The sequence below is a fragment of the Dipodomys ordii genome, unplaced genomic scaffold (assembly GCF_000151885.1).
Source record: "Dipodomys ordii isolate 6190 unplaced genomic scaffold, Dord_2.0 Scaffold62, whole genome shotgun sequence".
Classification (NCBI taxonomy): Eukaryota; Metazoa; Chordata; class Mammalia; order Rodentia; family Heteromyidae; genus Dipodomys; species Dipodomys ordii.
Window position 1 is genome coordinate 2,809,731 of NW_012267278.1, and position 24,524 is coordinate 2,834,254.

The following is a 24,524-nucleotide window of genomic DNA, read 5'->3' on the forward strand; positions in this document are numbered from 1 at the left end:
CGTGTGTCTGTGTCTGTGTGCACGTGTGTGTGACTGAAAAACAGCATACATCCCACTTTTCACCAACGGTGGCTAATGCTATTCAAAAAGGACATTTTCAGAGCTAGGATAACTTAAAACAAAAGAAAACAATTCTATAATTATGGCTGCTCCTGTGTTTACCCACCAGGCTTCTCACAAATGTCTAGCCGTGTAGTATATGTTAGCTTACATCTTCATAATGTCCTCATTATTCGAGATTTGATTTTTTTTTAATTTGGCATTTTTCTTAACTAAAATTTGTGAGGCAGGCTTTGGAAAGAGCAGCAGCAATATTCCCACTGAGAACAAGAATTAAACGTAGGGGGAATAAAGCTTTCTAACCAGGCTTCTGCTGCTAGTGTTTTGGCTCTTCCAAGACAGATGTGCCACTTCGCTCCCGTGGGCTCTTACGTGTGCCCTGTCCTGCTGGAAAGGCATCTCTGATAGGGACATAGCTGTGATCCTGGTGTCCTCCCCGGATTCACCCTCTCAGAATTCAAACACAAGCCAAGAGAAGCAGAAGAACAGGTTACTCGTTAGAAAAGGATTCCTTAATTCCAAAAGGTTAAGCATGACAGAGGAGGAAACCGACAGAACAAGAGGACAAATGCACACGTGAAAGGGCCCAGCATCTCAGGCTAGTGGCTATGAGGCGCATGCGCACGCGGCAGGTGGCCACGTGGCCTCTAAGTTGGGCTTACCTTGTTCCTTTTGAAGTAGGCTCGCCGGCAGGCCGCAAAGCACTTCTCGCTGCAGAAGCTTTTCACCTCGCTCCCCATACTCAGGGAATAGCGCTTGATTCCCACTTTCTGGCACCAGGCACACATTATTTGTACATTTGACACATCATCTTCTATAATAAAAGTATAAGAAAAATGTTCATATCAGAAGCAAACATCCCTTTAAACTTAGACACATCCTGAATCTCAGAGCTCCCAGGGTCTGATTGGAGTTTCCAGACCTCACCAATTTTTAGACGATATGGATAGCCAGCTCTTTGGGGAAAGAGGGGCTGGAGAAGGCCAAGTTCTTTTTCATTTGTTTCTGTCCTTTCTCACACTTTTAACTTTCTTTCCTTTTTTCCTTCCTTGGTTCCTTCCTTCCCTCCCTCGTTTACTTATTTACTTAGGTTCCTACGATTTAAAAACAAAACAAACAAACAAAAACACAGCATGACTGCAAAGCTACAAGTGATCCTAGGATGTCTCAGCCTAGTTTCAATGGGCATGATTAAACATGCCCCAGGAATAAAGCAATGCAACTTGTAAAATAAATGGCCCTTTTCTTCAAAGGGCCTGCTGAAGTTCTACCAGATCTGTACCAGGTGGGACAGTCTCTCAAGTGCTAACCTACAAACTCATGTGAATCTTGACAACGGGCTGGCCTTCACTGTGGCACGTTCCCTACTGCTATATAGTGATATGGAAAGCTGTTTACTCTTACAATATAATGATTCCCCAGACATGTGTGTAGACTAAGAAAGAAATTTGTGAGTGGCTGATTCTGGTCATTGAAAAGGGCAAGCCTGGCTTTCTGAGCAGTCTCCTTTGAAGCAGCCTTCCAGTGTTAGTATCTACAGGGAGAACAGACCTGATTTCAATTCCCCAGCATGTGATGTGGTTCCAGGTCCCTGGGTGAAGGGATAATAATGAGAATGAGGGTGTCAGATCATTCTCAGCCAGACTGAGGGTTTTTCCCAGCTAGTATGCAAAGTGATTTTAGATGGTAAGATAATATTTCTAATATTTAAAGTATTGCCTGCCATTTCCTCTGTACGCGAGGACAACAAATTTAATAGGCACAATGATATCAGACTCATGACCATAATATCATACTCATTACTATTTAAAACAAAAATGGGTTTTCAAAGAAAAACAGTTAATAAAATACATTGAGTAAATCAGACTGCAGACAGTAAGGAGTTATGACAAAATTGGGATGTTAATGTTTAAATGGCTGGAGTTAGGGAAGCATTGGCCTCCTTTAGGAGAAAGAAGTATTTTCTTGCTGTCTTCTGGGGATGTGCTGTTTCTTTAGTGTTCTCTAGCCTCTGTGTGTGTGTGTGTGTGTGTGTGTGTGCGCGTGTGCGCGTATGAGTGTGTGCACGTGCATGTGTTGCCATTATTAGTCACAGCTTTTCTTCCTTTACAGATTTGTTTTTGTTCTAATCCAGATTCATGCTCCAGACATGAATGGTAATCACAAAATTCCCAACAAGCTCTGATTTAGTGTTGCCTGATTTCTGAATAAATCCCCCAAAGACTAATTGCTAAGCAAGGCCTGGTCCATGAGTTGTTGACATATTCATGGTTCATAGAGTCTGTCATGCAATCACTCCATTTCCAGGGAAAAGATTTGGTTTGAGGCAGTATGGTCATCAGCCTGCAAAATTAGAAGCAAACTAATTTGTAATGCAGTGATATGGCTCTTTCCTCCTGAGTAGCACCACACAGAACTATATGCAGCACTTTCTTTACATTAGTGGAATACATACTGTCATAATGGCTTTTCCTATTTCATAAATTATACATTTTGATCTATTATTATCCAATAACTGTAAAAATACCTTCAATATTAGGTATTTTTATGACATAACTTCCTTTAAACAAAGTCATTATAGGGATTCAAATATAAAGCAATTACTGTATTAATAACCATTGCAATGAAAGAAAGCTTTTATTTATATTTTGTATGATTTCTAGCACAGAACCTATAGATATTTTACATGATATTGCCAAAGCTCTAATACTCTATCTTAGAGTATGTTGGAGTTTTTCTTAAATCAGATTAGAAACAGCATAGTTTAAAATAATTGTCCATCATTACTAAACTAACTAGCCCTAACAGTTTCTGTTATTTGCCTTAAAATCTTAAGTTCCTAAAAAAAAGATGATAAAGTAAAACTCTCCCAAATGATCCAGTGGCAGTAACCTTGACTCTGGTGAAATCTGTTAAAAAAAAATTATGGGGAAAGTCATTTGGTCTCACAGTTTAATAAGGCCCCACTTCCCAAGGGACCATAGACAACCTGTATTAAATTCTCCCCGTCGATTCTTCCTTTAGAGTCTGGCTGGGGAAACAAAACATGAGATGTTTCTGGTCTTAGATGGCTTGCCTATGAAAGACTAAAACTGAGATGAGAAAGGATAGAAACAAAGTTCCTAGAAGGCCTGGGGGGGTGGACACTTGGGCCAAAGGGCATCTCTTCGCTTCTCAAGCTCTATGCCATCAGCACCAGGCCACTTGTCACTTTTTAAAAAGATGCAAGGATACTTTCTTATAACAGTCCTAATAAGTAAACGGAACAAATGAAGAAAAAAGGAGTAGAATTTTAAAGCACAACAGTCATATATATCATTCTTACTGCAAAGGAACAATATGGAAAGATGTGGCAAAAGAATTGTGTACTTTAGTTGGTGAAAGTCTTAAAATGACAGCACAAATCAGCATTCCCATCCATTTTTTCATACAGTTCTGGTTCATACAGACAAGCATTTTGGAAAACTTCATTACATTTCTCCTTTTCTGCCATCAAACTTATCAATAGCTAATGCCCCCCCAAAAAAAACAGGTTGATAAACTGAGTATTTCAAAAGTTCAAGAGAAAGCATTTTCAGGTATCTCATATGTTCTAGTTTTATAAGTCACTTATATTAATAGTATAGTTAAGAAACTAGAAGATAATTGTGATCATCTAAAACTTTTATGTGGTCAAATTCTGTCAGCCACCAAAACACAACTCAAATTCTGCCACTGGGTAAGGCAGAATTTTTTAATATTTTTATATTTTAATATTACTGTCCCTAGAAAAGTAAACTTTTCATAAAAAAATTAAAGCCAAAGGAGTAAGATCAACTACATCTTCTCTTATTCTTTTTTTTTTTTTTTGGTCAGGTCGTGGGGTCTGAACTCTGGGCCTGAGCGCTGTCCCTCAGCTCTTCAGCTCAAGGCTAGCACTCTACCACTTGAGCCACAGCACCACTCCTGGCTTTTTTTCTTTTTGCTTATGTGGTGCTGAGGAATCAAACCCAGGGCCTCAGGCATGCAAGGCAAGCGCTCTACCACTGAGCCACCTACCCAGCCCCTCTGGCTTCACTTTTAAGATACCATATTATTTATATGCAAATATAACCAAATCTGAAAAAACTCTAAAACATTTTTGGTCTCAAGCATTTCTGAAGGATACTCAATGTGCAATTCTCTTATGAATAGCATAAGAATATCATATTTATGAATATCATAAACTGGGATTCTTTAACATGACACTACTAAGTATAAATGGCTCTGGCTTACTAAAATGAATTTGAAGATCTCCACATAATTGCATGGACTAGCCAGTGAGTGGGGCTCCTATAAGTCTCCTCAACCACTAGGTCTCTGCTTCTCTCTTCTTTGCTCTAGAGAAGCTGTCTTTCTATGCATTCACCCTAACAAACTTGAAAAGAAAGGGGAAAAGTTGAACTTTACAATAAATTCAACAGGCAATATTTCCCAAAGTACATTCCACAAAGCACTAAGCACATGAGGTACTTAAATGTCTGTATTTTTTTAAGCCCCATGGCTAAATATGTTGAGAAAACACCAGGCTAAACAAAGTTGAACAACCGGCTTTTTCTTGCAGGACATTTTGGTTCCACCAATAAATAATTAAGGACCTTTTAAGAGAGAGATAAGATGTTCTAAATTTCACATATTTGACCATGAGCATGTCTTTTCAGAGGGACTTCCTAAGACTGAACTTCTGAAGAAGTCTCACTGGGACTCACTGTTCTACTGCCCTACATTTACACTGAGGCAAAAACATTTCCATTTGGGTCATTAATTATCAAGAAGGTTTCTCCTCTTTTGCCCAGAATTGAATCTTCAGTTGCCAGAAACATCCTTTTTTGTCTGCACTGGCAGAAAGACAGCCATGTGACCAGTGCTGGGCATAATGACTGACACCAGAGTGACCAAAGACACCAAAGACACCCACGGTCACAAAGTCCCATTGTGTCTGCTATCTGCAGCAAATACCAAACCAGGCAACCCTTTGCCTGTAAAAATGGAGAAAAATGCACAAATCAATAAGAAGGCAAAAGGATGTATGTAATACTGCTCTTAACAGACTAAATAAGTCATATTCACTGGGTGGCTGCCACAGACAAGAAGCTAAATAAAAATCTGTCCCCATTCCTGAGCCTTGGATCTGATCTAAATGAGCTAAATGATCTGGGATAATGATGATGTAATGATGGCTTTATTCACTACTGAACCTATCATGATTATGGACAAGAGAGTCCAGTTTAAAAAAAAAAAAGTATGACAATAAGTCCATTGCTGCTAGGAAAGCAATTCTGAGCCACTGTCCTGCTTCAAGGTACACCATCTCCAAAGAAGTACAAATGGCAGTATATTAGGACTGAAGGGTCAAGCTGCCTTGTATAGAATCTTAGAGCAAGAAAACCATTGTTAAAAGAGCCAAGATGAATTGGCTGGAACACTGAGCAAGAGTAAATTCTCATAGTAGCTCATGAGCTACTATGTCTAATTGCCTCCCAAACATCTTAGCAGCTCATGTCCAAAGCTACATACACACTCTTCTCCATAATGAGGCCCCTTCACCTTGTTTTCTATTCAAGTACCAGGCTTTTATATTCTACCCAGTAATCTGCTGGTATTCTGGTATTCTTCCTGGCTCTTTCCTTCCTCTTAACCTGAATAATCATTGGTCTTCTTAAATATTTTTATAATATACTCACTCATTCACTCAGTGTTTACCAAGTCTGTAACATCCATTGCCCTCAAAAAGAAGGTAAAACTCTTTGCCATGATCTCCATGGATTGTATGGCCTCAGATAAGCTTCTTAGCCTATCTATGCTCTGGGATTCCTTGCATGTTCTTGAAGCTCTGTCCACTCAAGAGTCTTTACCTGTTCTGCTTCCTAACTTACCACCCCTAAATTCTTGAGCAATTAATCCTTTTATTATACCTTAAACTTTATCCCAGAGAGGCCTTCCCTGTTTCCAAAACTGAAGGAATCTGACGGCACACTGGATTTGATCATTTTCATACTCAAATTTATTTATTTATTTATATGAATGTGGTTGACGACAAGCAGACTGTTAGGCAGATAGAGAGGAATCACATTTACCTTGCTCACTAGGATGAAACATGACCTGAGGTCTCAGCCTAAGAAAAAAGTCAGCAACCTTACTAAAGTGCATCTTGGGTGGATGGATAATGAGGGTGAGATAGAAGGAGAAAGTTGGGGGCACCATCTTTGGTAATCACTCAGAACAAAGTTGTTTTAGAGGGAAGTACCAGTGAAAGGCTCCAGAACAGAAAAGGGTTATTATTTCCACTCTCCTTGGCCAAGTCCACAAACTAAGTCAGCTTAATTTAACAGCAACTTTGAAAAGTCAGCATTCGGAATATCCCTAGAATAACAAGAATTTCCAGAAATGCGAGCACCCTCTAACAAGCAAACGAAGGCACAGCTGATATTTCCTCTTACTTCCTTTTAGCATCTTAGTCCTTGGTGACCTGAACATGGTATGCAAAAAGCATCATCCTAACTAGATCATAACCCCCCCAAAAAAAGTTCAGATAATGGTAAGAAGAGCCTCAGACTTTCTAAGGAGTCACTGTGTCATTTAGAATGCATGATAACATGGTATTTTCACTTCTAAAGTGAGTAGTTGTGCTCCTGGGTCCACCATTGATGCAACTGAGGGATTTGAAATCATTTAGCCTCTCTACATATCATTTTATCATCTGCAAAAAGGAGTGTTCCGCTAGAGGTGCTTGTGTGTTCCTTCTAAATAAAACTCTAGGATCCTGAAGTTCTTAAATAACAAAATCCATTTAAAGAAGTATAAGAAAAGCATATTTGCTCCTCCTTTCTTCTTTATCTTAAATCCCTCACTTAATCTGTCTCCTTCTGTATGGCCACAATTGGCCCTTACCCTTACCATAAGAGGCTTATTAGAAAATTCTTTTTTTTTAATTGTGAAAATACTGTACAGAGGGGTTACAATTACATGGGCAAGATAATGAGTACATTTCTTATCAAGCATTGTAGCCTCCTCCTTTGTTTCCCCTTCCCATCCCTTCCCCCCTCTGCCCACCCACCTAGCCCTTTCTCCTCCCCCGCACCAAAGTTGTAAAGTTCGTTTTTGACATAACAACTTGTATGTCTCATTGTTGCAATGGGTCCACCTGTATCCCTATTTAAATGATTTGTTTTTTCCTTTCCCCTCCACAAATTATAACAACATCAAATACAGTGAAAGCAGGGGTTATACCATGGGGAAGGGACATACAAAGCAACAAAGAAATAATCTTATAAATGTGTTAGAAACAATCGCATGAAAGAAAAAAAAATTTGAATACGTATCTTAGGGTTCATTTCCCTATCCTTGGCACAGGCAAAAATTTTCTTAATAGAGACCCAGAAACACAACAAATCCAAGAAAGGTTGGATAAATGGGATTGCATGAAATTTCAGAGCTTCTGCATGGCAAAAGACATGGAAAATTCTTTGGATGCTTGGACAATTTGGGAATTAGTCCTTTATGAGCACAGCAATATTTGCACCACCAATAATTCAATGCTCTTATTTGCTTTTGTTATACATTAATGCTGAACTTTGAATGGAAAAGGCAAAAAAATGATCACAAACAAGAGCATACGAAAGCTACCAGCACAACTATGTTTATTGCAGCATTATTGACCATAGCCAAAATATGGAACCAACCCAGATGTCCCTCAGTAGATGAATGGATCAAGAGAATGTGATACACACATACACACACACACACACACACACACACACACACAATGGAATTCTATGCCCCCATCAGAAAGAATGACATCGCCCCATTTGTTAGGAAATGGAAAGACCTGGAAAAAATTATATTAAGTGAGGTAAGCCAGGCCCAAAGAAACATAGGTCCCATGGTTTTCCTTATTTTCAGTAACTAGTACATGTCTGGGACAAGTAGAAAAGGCCAGAGAAGATGATGTTAAGCAAAATAAACCCCGAGATAAGGTCATGCGTGATTTTTTCTTGCTTGCTATTGTTTCTAGCATATTTATAAGGTACCATGTGATTTTTTTTTTTTGCTTTGTATGTCCCTCCCCAACAGCATAACCCGTTTTCACTGTATTTGATGTTGGTATAATTTGGGGAAGGGAAGGGAAAAAACAAAGTGTTTCAATAGGGATACAGGTTGACCCACTGCAACAATGAGATGTACAAAACGCTATCTTGAAACAACAAACTTTACAATTTAGGCGGGGGCGGGGGGTGTTTGGGAGGGAAGGGATGGTAGAGGAAAAACAAAGAAGGAGGAGGCAACAATGCTTGATAAGTAATGTAACTCATTGGGGCTGGGAAGGTGGCTCAGAGGTAGAGCGCTTGCCTTGCATGCATGAGGCCCTGGGTTGGATTCCTCAGCACCACATAAGCAAAAAGAAAAAAGCTGAAAGTGGCGCTGTGGCTCAAGTGGTAGAGTGCTAACCTTGAGTTGAAGAGCTGAGGGACAGTGCCCAGGCCCAGAGTTCAGGCCCCACGACCAGACCCCCCCCCAAAAAAAAGAAAGAAAGAAATGTACTCATTACCTTGCTCATGTAACTGTAACCCCTCTGTACAGTATTTTCACAATAAAAAACTTATTTTAAAAAAATTCTCTTCCACTAACTACTGGTGTTTTTCCGTGAGTTTCCATACATATGGTATTTTTATCCTGAGTGTCCCAGAAAACAGAATCTGAGACAAAGACATAAGCATGTAAGAGTGAAGGGCAAAGGGAGTGAACCTGGAGAAGAGGAAGAACCAGCAAAAGCATGTGCTACTGAGTTGGCCACTGCTAAGGGAGACCAATATTCTACCACACCGACAATTCTTTGGAGTCAATAGAATATAGGTCTTAACTGTCTTCCCAGGAACAAAAGAAGGATGAATTGATCATTAGCTCTCATCCTCTATCGACCCAGTTTTAACAAATGTGGATGATTGCTGAGAGGTCCACATGGGATGCCCATGTTACTAAGTAAGAAAAGCAGAGAAACTAAAGACATAGCCACACAACTGTGGCAAGGTGTTTTCAGACTGCACATGTCCAAACCAGTGAAAGTACTATGGTAGAACCTAGAGTAGGAGATGGAGCCAAGGATTTGAAGGGGTACACAAAGGTATCTCGTGCACAGTGCTGTTATCACTGTAGAGCACAATTTCTCAAGCATAGCACTGCTGGTATTCTGGGCTAGACAATTTGTGGTGGGCTGTCCTGGGCATCATAGGCTATATACCAGAATCCCTGGACTCTGTCCACTAGATACCAGTAACACTCCCTCTTCTACTTGTGGCACAAAAACAAACAAACTCTTCCAAATGTTTCCTGGGGGAGCAAAGTTAACCCAATAAGAACCCCAGGTGTAGAAGTATCTGCATTCTACTTTTGTCACACACCCTCAGTTTCTCTCTACTTCGTACCCTATCAAGGTCTCTCTCAAGTAGAGTACCATGGGAAATACAAGCCTTGTTGCTATAACTTAATGCTTCATCATGATTCATTGTATTTAGCTAGATGGTAATTCCACACTAATGAGAAATGATGAGATTCTGGGATTCTACTCAAGTTCAGAAGGATAAGAATGACAAAATTACATTCTGGGGCTTAGTAGCTTAAATTATAAACCATGGGTCTCTAATTCAGGCATTCTTAACATGTTTTGAGATAAAAAATCTTTTTGAGAAAAAGGGACTAGCTTTCTACTTAACTTATGCATAGATGACACACACACAACTTCACATACCCCTTCAAGGCTCACAGTCACCCACCTCAGGCCACATGAGGGGCTATAGGAAGTTACATTAACTATTGCTGGTGAATGTTTGAGTTGTTTCTAGTTTTTCACTATTACAAACATATGCTACTACAAATATTCTTGTGCAAATGCTCATTTTGCTTTGAGTAAATATCAACCTATGATAGTGTATATGAATGCCCAGCATTAATAGATACTGTCAGTTAACTTTGAGGAGTAATTAGATTGATTTGCACTTTATCAGCAATGCATAAGAATCTTATTTGCTTTATGTCCTTCTCAGCCCTTGGAGTGTCAGACCTTTCCATTTCAGTAATTCTAATGTGTGAATTGTTGTCTCATTCTGATTTTAAATTTGATAGCCCTAATTATTAGTGAAATTGTACCTTTTTAACTTGTTTATTGACCCTTTAGATTTTTTTTGTGTGTGAAGTGTTTAGATTTTCTTGCTCATTTTCCTATTGGTGGTTTTGGTTTTTTTAAGTTATAATAGATTATATATATATACCTATTCATATTTGTGGGTTGTGGGGCCTGAACTCTGGACCTGGGTACTGTCCCTCAGCTCTTCAGCTCAAGGCTAGTGTTCTACCTCTTGAGCTACAACGTCACTTCCGGTTTTCTGATGGTTAACTGGAGAGAGAGTCTCACATACTTTCCTTCCCCAGCTAGCTTTGAACTGCGATCCTCAGATCTCATCCTTCTTAGTAGGTAGGATTACAGACGTGAGCCACCATGCACAGCTGATTTTATATTTTTTTAATGAGACCTTTGCTATAATATGTGTTACAAGCATCATCTCCCACACAGTGATTGTTCTTTCTATTCTTTCAGACAAAGAAATATTTGAGATAAAGTCTCAATAAATAAACCAGGCTGAACTTGAACTCATAGTTCTCTTGCTTTAGCATGGACCACCATACCTGGGTTGAAAGACAGCTTTTAATGGAAATGCTTCATTTTAATAGAGTCTACTTAATCAACCTTTTTCTTTATGATGAGAGCTTTCATTCACAGTTTAAGAAAGAGTGGCCTACCCACAATCATGAATCAATTCTCCTGGGTTCTCATCTAGACGCTCACATACATTTAGAATTGACTTTTGTGAACAATGTCAAGTACAGAACCAATATATATTCTTTTCTATAAGCACATTTATTGAAAATGTTTCCCTGTCATCATTACTACTTACGGTGTCATGTTTGCTGTCATATACTAAATGTTTGTGTCGCCTAAATTTCTAATGTTGTGGCCCTGGCCCCTAATGTAGTGATATTTGGAAAGGGGATTTTTAAGAGATAATGATTTGATGAGGTCCTGAGAGTAGGGCTCTCACACTGGGACTAGAGGCCCTTACAAGAACAGACAACAGATAAGAGTCATGAATGGTGGCACATACCTATAATCTCAGCTACACTGGTGATGTGGATAAAGGATCAAGGTCAAGGCTAGCCCCAAGCAACAATGACAAACTCTATCCAGAAAAATAGTTAAGGCCAAAAGGGTTAGGTCTTGGCTCAAGTGGTAAGTGGTAGAGTGCTTATCTAGCAAGCATGAGGCCCAAGGCCAAAAAGGAAAGAATCTCTCTGTGTCCCTCTCTCTCTGTGTGTCTCTCCATCTCTCTCTATGTCTCTGTCTGTCTGTCTGTCTGTTTCTCTCTCTCTCTCTCTCTCTCACACACACACACACACACACACACACACAGGAAGACAGAGCAAGAAGGCAATCATCTCCAACCCAAACTGAAAGCCCTCACCGCACACAAGTTCTGCTAAGATTTTAGTCTTGGACTTCTAATCCCCAGAACTACAAGAAAATAAATTTTAGTTGTTTAATATCTTTGTAATATCAATAAACTGTTTATATTTGCTTCTGGACTCTTGCCATAGAATATCTGTGTATTGTTGAGTGATTTTTTTCAGAATTAAACATTTAGATCAATTTAGAAAGAATCTGCCTCTTAAATATTCAGTCTCTAGTCTGCAAAATATTCTGTTAGATTTTTTTCCTGGGTATTTGACACTATTTTAAATAGTATTTTGTATTTTTAATTGTTTGTAGCTTGTATATAAAAGTATAATTGATCTGAGGGTATGGCTTGTGTTTAAAGACCTAAATAAATATGCTCATCAATTGTAATAGTTTACTTATAGATTCAGGTTATGGGAGTTATACAAATAATGAGGTCCTTACCTTTAAAATCTTTCTTCTAGCTTTATATTGCCTTACTGCATTTACTGTGAAATCCAGTACAAAACTGAATACAAGTGGAAGAAGTGGTTACCTTTATCTCATACTTGTTTTCAAGGGGAAAGCTTTCCATTTTTCCTCATGAAGTATATTTGCTGGAGGTTTTTGGTAGATATCTCTTGTCAAATTAAGGATGTTCTAGTTTATTCCTATTTTACCAACAGTTTTTAATCATCTATTACAGTAAATGCTGTCAAATTATGTTTCTGCATCTATTAAGATTTATAGGGTTTTTTAACATCATTCTGTTAATATGACAAATTATAATGACAGATATTTGAAATATAAACTAAACCAACCTTGCATTCCTAGAAAAAAATCCAAATTAGTTATGCTTTATTACCCTTTTAACTAGCCTGGGTTTAATATAGTTTTACTTAGGAGTTTTTACATCAGCACTCATGATGAACAATTTTCAATTTAATGTAACCCAATTAAATTATCATTTTCTTTACTTACAATGCCCTTGGCATGTATTGTAATCAATATTTTGACTGGATCATAAAATGAGCAGAAAGGTTTCTTCTTTTTCTATTTTCTACAATAGTTTTTCTAAGTTTTATTTAATTGTTTTCCTGTCTCACAGAATTTACCACTTATACCCTATCTAGGTCTAGAATATTCATTATAGAAAATATTTAATTATTGCTATGTTTTTAGTTGATGTAGGACCAACTACTTACGCTTTCTATTTCTTTTAGTACCTGGTTTGGTAGGCTGGATTAAATGTAACATGATTTTTCTCTGGCAGAAATTCTAAGAATTACTTCCAGTCATCATTAGTTATGGGTAAATAAAAATGATTAAGTCTCAAATAGTATTTTTTATTTATTCACATGTTATATAGAAATATAAATTTTTCATTTTATCTTTTTAAAAAGTTAGATCCATCATTTCAAGTCACTCACTTGTTCAGAGAAAAAATTAACAATCATTATCTGGGTGCTGATGGCTCACACCTGTGATCTTAGCTACTCAGGAGGCTGAGATCTGAGGATTACAGTTCAAAGCCAGCCCAGGCAGGAAAGTCTATGAGACTCTTATCTCCAATTAACCACTAGGAAATTAGAAGTGGTGCTGTGGTTCAAAGTAGCAAAAATGCTCATGGACAGTGCCCCAACCCCAAGTTCAAGACCCATGACCAACAAAGAAAAAAGGAAGTTATTCTAAGTGACAGAAATCTTCTACCAGGATTTTTACAGCTGTAACTGCACACATAGATAAGTTTACTTTAAATTATTCAATCAATTAACAAGTTTATATTAAAGCATACTATAATATACCCTTCCAAATAATAAAATCAGGTAACTTACAAGTCACAAAATCAGGATTTCATTAATACAAACTATAGATTTCCAAAATGAACTACATCACTATGTAGACAGGATGGAAGATTCTAATCCAAGATTATACAGGCAACAAGCAGAATAGTGTCATTAGCAGCCTAGGTTAGTAATTCTTGGTTAATGCTTTATCAGTCTTTCCATCACATTATTCAAATTATGCCTTCCTTTTAGAATTAAGAAAAATCAAACATGCTCAAATTTATCTTACAGAACCTTTGATTATATAAGGAAAGATGAAGTAGGACATCCTATATCATAGCAGCCAAAATTTTTAGATTCCATTTAGTGTCCTTTTTTTTGTCACAATGAAAGTCAAAAGATTCCCCCTCCCCCATTCAGGGATTTGAACTCAGGATCTTGCACTGTTCCTTGCTTTGCTTGTTCATAGCTAATGCTCTACCACTTGAGCCATGACTCCAGTTTAGTATTTTTGCTAGTTAATTAGAGATAGAGTCTCAGAGATTATTCTGCCTAAGCTAGTTTCCAACTATGGTCCTCAGATCTTACCTTCTTGAGTAGTTAGGCCTGTACAGTGCCTCAATTGTACAGTTCTTGATTATCTGTCTAGGGACTTCCTGCTACTCTTCTTCAATAGCCTTTGTACTCCTATCTTTCACACTCCAAATGCAGATAAAGTTACACAGTCCAAAGTCATACTTGAATGATCCTGATTTTATGGCAACTACATTTAAAGTTCTTGTAGTCAGAGATGATATATAATCATATTATTACTACAGCATAAAAACATTCAGTAAATAACTAAGGGACTGAAAGACTGATGTGTTTTGGATAATCTATTGGTTGTGAATGTGTCAAACACAATGGATCCAATATCAGTTCTGCTACTTATCATTTATATGCCCTCAGCCAACTGCTTACTTTCTCTTTTTCAGTTTCCCCCATAGTAAAATAGGGTTAATAACAGCATCCTCAAAGAGTTGTTGTGAAAATTAAACGATATAGCCTATCAGCACAATGCCTGGCCCATAATAATTATTCAAGTATTAAGTAAGATGAGATTGTTTCACGTTATTATCTACTCCTTTTCCTGCCATTCATCATAATTCCTCCTATTGCTATCCTAAGTGATTTGGAAAACTAAGAGTTCACTGAGCCTCTTTTCTCTTTTTTTTTTTTTTTGAGAAATGTATCTGGTGCATAAATAGAAGTCATCCAAATCCTATTAACTCTAGGTAATTTTATTTAATAATCATATTCTGAGTTGGACAAATAAATAAGTGCCAAAGCAATTTTGATTAAGTCTTGTTTTCTCAATGGCTGTTTGGAATACATCATTCATATGCAAGCCCCAAGAATATTGAATAACAGATAAAATAAATAATGACCATAATGCAAACCACATTCAGATTCCCAGTTCCTTGCAAGTAACAACTCCATGTAAGAATTATAAGAGCCAAAATGTAACATGCTTATTAACTGCGGGTTAGTCCTCTATATACATAAGGCTTAGCATATCATGTGGATGTTTCCATATTCTCAGTTAAGCTAATTGTTCCTTGGAGCCCAGTTCTTATAACCCCTAAGGAATTTCAAGATTTGCCTGAAAAAATAGATCATATTTCCATGACTATGCCTGAACACAAATTGGGAAAGCTGAGTGCAAACCATTCTGGAGGACAGGAAATGGTCATTGTTTTCAAAGAAAGGCAAAATATTTCTGCACACAGGAAATCAAGCTGGTCTAAGGAGATTGCTCTCATCCTCCTCCTCCACACAAATCCATGTGCACCATGTGGATAGCCCCATATCTTACCCTACCCTTGGGAACATGGTGAGGAATAAGAATTTCATTTGTGGTAAAAGGCATTTTATTCAAAACTGCCATATAAATGCATCAAGAGAAGTACATTTCTTCCTTTTTTTACACATTTCATTTCATTTTAAAGTATTCAGGAATTTACAGGGATTCTGGACTCAGAACAGGCAAGTTGTAAGACTCTGGGGAAACCTGTCAGAAGACTTCTATCTACAACATGGTTTCTTAAATATACAAGGTTTCCTGCAGTAGTGAAGCTTTAACTACAAATTTTTGCTTCAGCCTTCCTTTGTGAATAAAAATAATTGCACCAATAGTTTCACTGGATTTTTTTTAATTGTTGGGAGTAAAATGTTACAGAACAAGCCTGAGATTGGGAGAAAATTTTCCTACTGTTGTCTGTAACTGGGCCATAAGCTCCTATCCTGATTCCTTTGGCTAGAGGTCAGCAAGGTGGGGAATCCCAAACCTTCCCAACCACTGCAGAAGACTAACGTCCTGCGAGTGGAGCCAAGTGCTAATATGACACTTATAAGGTGCTAAATATCATTACAAGGTCTTGGTAAAAATGCCTTTATTCAGAAATCTACTTCAAATGCTTTGCTTCCATCATCAAACCTCAAGAGAGCAGGCAGGCACAAGTGTTTTAGTGGAGACTTAGTATATTGCATGATCATACTATATGTTATCTGATACCCTGTCTAGACACAATGCTCTCCAAAGTGCTAAAGGGCCAAACTTATATTAAAAATCTCTAATATAGCCAGTTTCTGGTGGCTCATGTCTATAATCCTAACTATTCAGGAGGCTGAGATCTGAGGGTGGTGGTTCAAAGCCCTTAAGACTCTTATCTCCAAGTAACTACCAAAAAGCCAGAAATGGTGCTGTGACTTAAAGTGGTAGAGTAGCCCTAAGTTCAATGCCCAGGACAAGCTTGTGTACGCGCACAGCCACACCCACACCCACACACAAACTCTAGTATGAAAGGAATTACAGAAAGGTGACAATATTATTAACTTGTACACTCAAATTTCTTCCTAATATTTTTTTCTACTTCAGACTCTGTACATTATGTGGTTTTGAAAATTAGAAATTTTCATATTTTGAACTAAAAGAGTAAAGGTATATTTGCACCAGAGTTGGACAATGCTTTTATTATTTTCTAATATTCTTGTAACAGTTTTTAAATGGCTTCTCTGCTGCTTATTCTAATCACTGCCTACAGTCTGCAGAAAAGTCTGTGGTTATTATTTAAAGATCAGGGTAATTCCCTTCACCAAATGTGGGGGGAAAGCAAAGCAAAGTCAGGGCTATTATCCTGTGTTCATAACAAGTCTATTACCATAGTAACACCTATGATGTCACAGATGGTACATCAAGGCTCAAGAGGCCATCTAGGGGGGCAGAGGGGAGGGAAGGGCAGCTTAGTCTAGGAAGATGAACACAAACATACAAGGCCAAAGCTGGGTCAGTTCTGTGGTAAGCATCAAAACACAGGGAACTTCCCTTCTCCAGTAAAAATGGGTAGTAAGACCAAAAAAGCAGTTCCCTAGGCCCAGAAGTAAGCTACACCCACACTTCTGTATGCAGCTGTGCAAAAGAAGCAAATGTGTTATCACTATGTTCCCAGTCACAAGTATTCCACTGGGCCCACCAGCAGCCAAGCCATGAGTGGGATCCAGTGGTGAGCCTGCTATGAGCACATGTAGCACCAGTGCCTGACCAGATGGAGTGTTTGTACTCTACAATAAAAAGCAGTTGTCAAATGACGATAAGGACTTAAAAACCAAGCTAGGATTTTACCACCATCAGACTAACAGGTTCATAAAGTTAGCAAAGGACTCATCAAATCTCGTAATGATGTGGACTTTCAAAAATATTTTTTAGGCTGGGTGCCAGAGGTTCATGCTTATAATCCTACTACTTGGGAGGCTGAGGTCTGAGGATCACGGTTCGAGGCCAGCCCTAGCAGGAAAGTCCATGAGACTCTTATCTCCAATAAACTGCTCAGAAAAAGCTGAGGGTGATGCTGCGGCTCAAATACTAGAGCACAAAGACTAGAGCACAAAGAGGCTCAGGGACAGTGCCTAGACTCAGAGTTCAAGCCCCAGGATTGGCACCAAAACAAAAAACAAACAAAACAACAAAAAAAGCTTTTTCAGGAAGAAACTATGCCTCCTTGTCACCAGGGAACCTGGAAGTAGTATGTTAATAAGCATTATTATTCTGATAGTCTAGGAAAGTTTTGTAGGAGTATGCTAAAAAGGCAACTTTATATCAAAAGAATATTGGATTTGGAGCCAGAAGACTTTAGTAGTAGTCCTAACTCAAGTACTTAGAAGCTGCATGACCTTAAGAACTTTAGTTCTTGAATTTCAGTTCATTAATGATAATTTCCCAAGACTGAATTAAAGAATGCAATGAGTTTCAAAAACTATAAAGAATGTCACACAAACATAAGGAATTATTACTAGCATGTTCACATAGCTTGCAGTACAACAGGAATAATTTGGGCCTTAACATAAGAATGCAAAGCATACATGTAATCCTCATCTTTCCTTTCCTGAGAGGAAGACATTAACAAAGATATAGTTGTAAATTATCTAGGAGCTGACTAGCAGAACATTAGCTTCTGGCCACTGTGCCCTTTATTAGTTCCCTTAAAGAACGCACATTACGCCATATAAGACAGGAAAATTGACAAGAAATGTACAATTCGGTGGCCTTGAGAACAACTGTTGAAGTTTTAGCAAAGGAACAGTTAAAATGATTAATTAATGAAAACTTTTGAGAATGACTTATCCACAAAGAGTAAGAGCAACGGAATCCTCACTTTACTGTCAAGGAAGCTGTGGTCAAGGTCAGACAATTTGGCATCACTCCAGACAAAACACTTGTATTTTCTCAATGAACAATAAAGCAAACAAAATAGTAACATTTCCTCAGTAAATCATTTAACTAATGTGTAGAATAAGAATTTAACTTCAGTCAATCATTCAACCAATATTGCTGTACCAAAGCACACCAAATACCCCAAAGCACTCTTACTTTGCCCTTATTTTTTCCTTAGCTTCTTCTTGGGGCATCACAGGACACCTTACTAAGTCAAATGCCTGACTTTGAAGCTCTAGTCACCTTCCTTTTACCATAAGACTCAGATAACTTATCCTAGCACAAGTATCAGAAAGCTGTGGGTAAAACCCTGCAGCTGCCTTTTGTGTGAGTAAGGTTTGATTGTAAGATGGTCACACCCATTGGTTTATGCGCTATGTATGGTTGCCATCATACTACAGCAACAGAGTTCTGTAGCTTCATTAGCGCTCGTATGGCCTGCAAAGCCCCAAGTACTATCTGCCCTCTGTCCTAGATGCATGACTAAATCAGAATTTATCTCTCTGTTAAGAGTGTCTAGAAAGCAGAAAACTTTTCTGTCTTTGTCTTGTCATATGAAGCCTCATGGTAGAAAGAGTCAAAGTTTTGAGCAGATACAGAAAATTAAAGACGTCCTTTCCTACATTTTGTTTTCCACAGATGAGTGCCTTGGAGTTCCACAGAAGACAGCATAAAACCACTGGTATTCGGTTACTCTGGCTTCTAATTCCTCTGGGTTCCTACGGTTAAGACTTCCAAAGCTCCATTTTTGGCCTCTATCCTTTTGCCTATTTATTTCCTGATCTGATGTGGAATTAGAGTTAAATAGGAGCTGTGTGCTTGAATTCTATGTGGCTGGCTCAGCAGGAAACACCAGGGCAGGTTTTTTTGGCATGCCAAACTCATGTTAGCTTCAGCTATGCTAATTTCTAAAGCTGTTTGCTTTGCTCAAATAAATCTTAGAGATGAATTTGCATTTGGATGCACACCTTTTTATGCACAAATTATATACCTGATAACTCTAGGGCAGAATTAGGACTGAAAAGAGGAAAAAGAAGTATGGTGCTTGCTACATGGCAGGTATTATGTGAGGGGCTTTACATACATTTCCTCATCTCACTTCCAACAGCCCTGTAAAGCAGGTCTGTGACTCCCATTTTACATTTCAGAAAACAAATGAGGAGCATTGATGTTCAGAACTGGTATGTGACAAAACCTGGATTGACACCCAGTCCTTCTGGTCTGCTACTTGGTCATACTACCTTAAATTCCTGCTCGTCATCACTCTTCACCTAAGCCACAGAACACACAGTTAAACATAAATTCTATGTTTACAAACTCAGCTACATTTTTGCCCAAGTTGACCTATGCAAAAGATATCTTTGCTCTTTTAGAGATAAATTTGGGCCTCTCTGTATCACAAAATAAATAAAAGAGGCACTAATAAGACAAACTTTATATGATACACCAATTACTTTAGTATTTAGTAGAAAAATACAATTATAAGTGACTTTAATACATGTAAAACCTTTAGTGTGAAAGGAAATTTTTATTTTTTAAATGTAGAAGGACAAGAAGAAAATGTGGTTACAAGTATGAAGGAAAGTATCAGACTTAGAATACGATGTAAGCATATCTATATTATAACATCCATACACACACACACACACACACACACATATATATAAAATACAAACCAGGAACTTTTTCTGTAAATGTCTTCACTGTTGATAGAAACATAATCAAATACCTATCTTTCCTTATAAAGTAAGCATTTGCTTTAGTATGCTAAAATAAGTATTATTATTGTAATCACAATTAAGCATCCTTTCACAATTCCAACATTTTACAGCATGCAGAGACAACAATGTTAACTTTTCCCTCTGTGTGAAATGTACCATAGCCTAGCTTACAATATCATATGCTCAGAACCTATTGCCATCTAGATCTAACGCAGTGCCATCTAATTTTCTGGAAATATAAAAGAACTGATTACATTTTCATGCAATTGGAATTCAGATCTCCATCTTTTTTAAGTTCTCAAGGACAGCTTTCCAGGAATTAGAAAGAACTCTGTGGAGATGATGCATAATGTAAATTGTTTCTTGAATGGATTTAAAGAAAAACATGTTGAGGAACATGCATGCCACATGTCCTTGTACAAAATTACTCCTTTTCTCAGAAACCCCAGGAGACCATGCCCTCCATATGTACCACCCAGCTCAACCACAGTTACCTTCTTCTCTTGCTAACCAGACATCATATATACTTGTTTTTTAAAAAAGAACAGAAATTTTTCCTTGTTTTCAGAAAGAAGAATAATGACTTCAGAGAAGGAAAATAATTTTTGCAAGCTGGTAATAGAAAAGGTTTACAGTTATTTGAAAGCCTAAGTATTAACAGAGAGAGAATTTTCCCAACAATAACAGTAATATTTTAAATAATATATATCATGATATCTCTTATCTACAGAGTTCTTAAAACAGTCTTTATCAAAATTATTATCTAAGTTGTAATAGTTACTAATAAGATAGTTAAAATAGATGTCTAGGAATCATCATCAATGGGAACCCCAGTGGTGCTTACCTGCTGGTGGCTTTATGAAAGGTGGCGGAATTAAAGGTACAATAATAGGCACATTGCCATGATCCTTTGACCCTGCGGGTGAGTCACTGAGTCCATTTCCAGTGGCAAGCCCTGAATAGCTTGTGCTTATATTGTATGGTGAAATAACACTGTCCTCAGGTAATTTTGGTTTTGGCAAAGAATTTTCTGTAAGAGAAAACATAATTATATGACATATGACAAAATAGCTTACTTATCAGACTGAAGATTTTTCCTCATTTCCTTGAGTGAAATGATCGTCTACGGGAAAAAAAATCCTTGTAAACCTTTAAACAGCTTACCAGAACTCCATAGTCAGTTATGGAATTTTCTGGTCTTGTTATCAACACTTTCCAATGAATTCCTTTATAATTTGCTCCACTATGATAGCTAATATCCAAGCTGAATCATGGTGAGGAATTTTAACACTATATTTCCATTAAAAAAATTAAAAGGCAATTAACCTTTTCCATGTATAAGTAATATACAGTAAAAATCACTTCCTAGCTTCCAGGAGAAAAGTCTGAAGAATGTACCCCAGCATTGTAACTCCCACTGTATTACAAACTCAGACTATAATATAATCAAAGATGATGACCTAGAAGAAAACTGCTATTCACTGGGTATTGATAAAGCCCACTAAAAATTAACGAAAATGAAAATAAAGAAACCTTTGTGCATAGTATCCTTGTAAGCAAATGATCGCCCCCAAAAAAGCCTCAACCACAAAAAACATAGCAGTCATTCTTTCCATGTTCCCCAGAGCCAAAGATAATTACCTATGTTATTAGTTTATAGAATATACACTCGTGACTTGCATTTTTAGTTACAGTGAGATTGATTATACTATTTTCCTAGCATGATGTGTTCAATGTCATAGCAAACTTTACATAAAATCTGTCATGTACATCCAGTTCCACATGCCTGCAGGACAGCTCATTTACATTTTGCTGCATATATAAGGGGGAAAGCGCTATCTTAAAGTCTGGAAACAAAATGCTTGAGCAGGTATTGTGCCAATAAATTTGGATGTAATATAAATACTGAACAAATTGCCAATGATGATGCACAATTAGTTTTACCCACATTTTATTAAAATTCCTCAAATGAACTGCTTTTTCACATGTTCCTTCTCTTTTCACTTCCAAACAAATGTTCATTTCAAATTTAGGTTCATTAATTCAGTAGTCATACAAGCTTTTGCATTAGATATCAGAGAATGCTGCCTACTGTAGAATCAGTATAAATTCTACTCTGTCATTCCTCTTTATGTACCACTCTTTAGCTGGGCTTTCATAAATACTCTTATAGAAAGTACAAGGTCTAATCTACTACTGTCTTTCTCCTCTTACCCTACTGAAGGGTTTGGTGGTAGGGAAAGTACTAAATGTAAATAGGGCTTTGGAATTCCTACCCTAAATCAAGGGAGAAGGGTCACCCAAACAACAGTGACTCTTTCTGAAAATGCACACCTACCATTGGCACCTAACAGAAAATCCCAGCTCCCAGCAGTTGATCATATGCAAAAAAGATAAAGGAAACTGGGGGTCAGCAGTATTTGTCTCTTTTTATGAACTTGTGGGCAGATCACCACATTTAAGTTTCTAAGCCTCCATTTAGTTTTTTCACTGCTGGAAGATGAACTTATGTATATTTTTGTTTGTGTTGTTCTCTTATAATGTGTAGAATATACATTTAAACCAACCACAGAGGCTGGGAAGGTGGCTCAGTGGTAGAGTGTTTGCCTTGCATACCTGAGGCCCTGGGTTCAATTCCTTAGCACCACATAAGCAGAAAAATACAGAAGTGGAGCAGTGGCTCAAGTACTAGAGCACTAGCCTTGAGCTGAAGAGCTGAGGGACAGTGCCCAGGCCCAGAGTTCAGACCCCACAACTAACAAAACAAACAAACAAAAAAACCCACAGGCATAGTCAACAAAATGAGTCCAAAAGCAAATCAATTCTGGAAGGCTGAGATAGTTAATCCTACTTTGCACTAACAAAGGGACATTGAATGTCATTACCTTTGAGAACAGAAATGTGCTGCCGGCTCTCCCCATCTGTAGGATAGCTCCTGAATTCTATATCTTCACCATCTTTTAATTCAACCTTATCATAGCCATACCAGCCAAGGAGTTCATTCATGGTATTTTCTGCAAAATTCTGAAAGAGAAGCATAAACGACAACTTACTTCTATAATCAATAATTATTTTAAAAGAGAGAATTCCGTTTAGTGCTATCCCTGTCCCGCTTTCCCTAGAGGAGTGCTCATTTTACAAATCATGTTCAAAATTCAATGCATTTAAATCACAGAATGACTCGTCCAATTATGACAAGTCTTCAGAGATTTGCAATTTAAAGATAATAAGGACAAGGTATTTGCCAGTTTTCCTTGCAAATAAAAAGTCTTATTTTAGCATATTCTTCTGCAAAACCTGTTTCCCACACTAACAAAAATACTGAAAGGAAAAGCATAAAAATAGCTAAGAAAAAATTTTGAAAATGTAAACAATTATTTTGTATTTCAGATTAGACTTATTATCTGATTCAGGTGTTATTTATTAACATGACTTCTCATCTCTGACAAAGCAAAATTTTAACAAAGAAAAATAACTCATCACTTGACAACCACTACCCCACATAGAAAGCTGAATAGGTTACAAGTTTCCCCTTCCAATTTTTCCCTTTGTAAAAATATTCTTAATTAATGTTTAAATGCTTTATTAATGTTACAAGGTCACTATGATTGTCTTTTAACATTATGAGCCAGTCCAAATTTTGGATAATGCATGAAACCACTTTATGAACTATAAATGTGGGATATTATTACTGTTATTATAGATATCAAAGTTTTAAAGGGATGGGTATAGTTGGACAGATTTGATACCTTATACCTAGGGACCATTTTTATTAACTTATCTGGGAGCAAAATATAGTCCTGTGTGTATTACTGATCTCATCACAGTTATGCTCCAGTGTGCCTTAACTTGTCCAGCAGGGTGCCATGAACCTCCTAGCTTGAACTAGGAAAACTATATATTCTAACCATCTCTGTGGCGCAGAGAACCTTTTATTCTTCTTCTTAGAACATGTCATTTCTGAAGTACACTGGGATGTATAATCTATATACCTGAAACAAAGCAGAAAGTCTATAGGCCAAAGTGTGCACAGACTCAATGTGTTGAGTCCCATGTTTTCTTGAATTTCATGACTTTAAATTTCAGCAAGGATTGCAAATAAATAAATCAATAAATCAATAAATGATATTGCACTACTGGCTCCACAAAAGAAACCTGGCATTTTAAACCACCCGCAGAATGCTATTTATTTATTTAGGTTTTTTTGTTTTGTTTTATTTTTGCTTTACTGCCTGTGTAAGATCTAAGAAACAACTGGGTCAATCTGTGTTGGTATAGAATACTAGAAAACTTTTTAAAAATCCAGATAGATTGATTCAGTGTCACCATCTACAAGGCCAAGTCAGCCATATCAAGCTTTAGTGAGGCATGTATTCTCTCTGATGACTGGTCATGTCCGCATTAAATAGACATTCATGAATGCTCACAGATGATATGATTAATAGAAAAAATAAGCTCAGTGACTTCAGGAATACCACTAAGGAGGACTGGGCTAAATGCTGCTCTACTCAATCAAAAGTGGTCCCTTTAATGAGGCATCACTCTCTGCCAATACCTGATTTCTTTCACTCTGCTCAGTGCCTGACTACAGAATGACACAAAGCGCACAAATTGAGATCCTCTTTCAGTGGTCTGGCAGTAGAAATCTCCAAGGGTGAAGCTTATGTTGCATAGATAAAACAATTTCCAACAGCATTTAAAAG

At 37.5% G+C, this 24,524-nt stretch overlaps 1 protein-coding gene across 1 annotated transcript in view; it reads right to left on the reverse strand.

Annotated features, from left to right (window-relative positions):
• Positions 1-24,524, reverse strand: part of Sobp (sine oculis binding protein homolog (Drosophila)) — a 176,262-nt gene that overhangs the window by 135,323 nt on the left and 16,415 nt on the right. The window contains exons 2-4 of the mRNA XM_013022373.1: positions 22,707-22,845; positions 20,666-20,851; positions 723-874 (exon numbers count right to left, since the gene is read on the reverse strand). Of these exons, the coding sequence (XP_012877827.1) occupies positions 723-874; positions 20,666-20,851; positions 22,707-22,845 (477 nt within the window). The remainder of the gene's footprint in view (positions 1-722; positions 875-20,665; positions 20,852-22,706; positions 22,846-24,524) is intronic.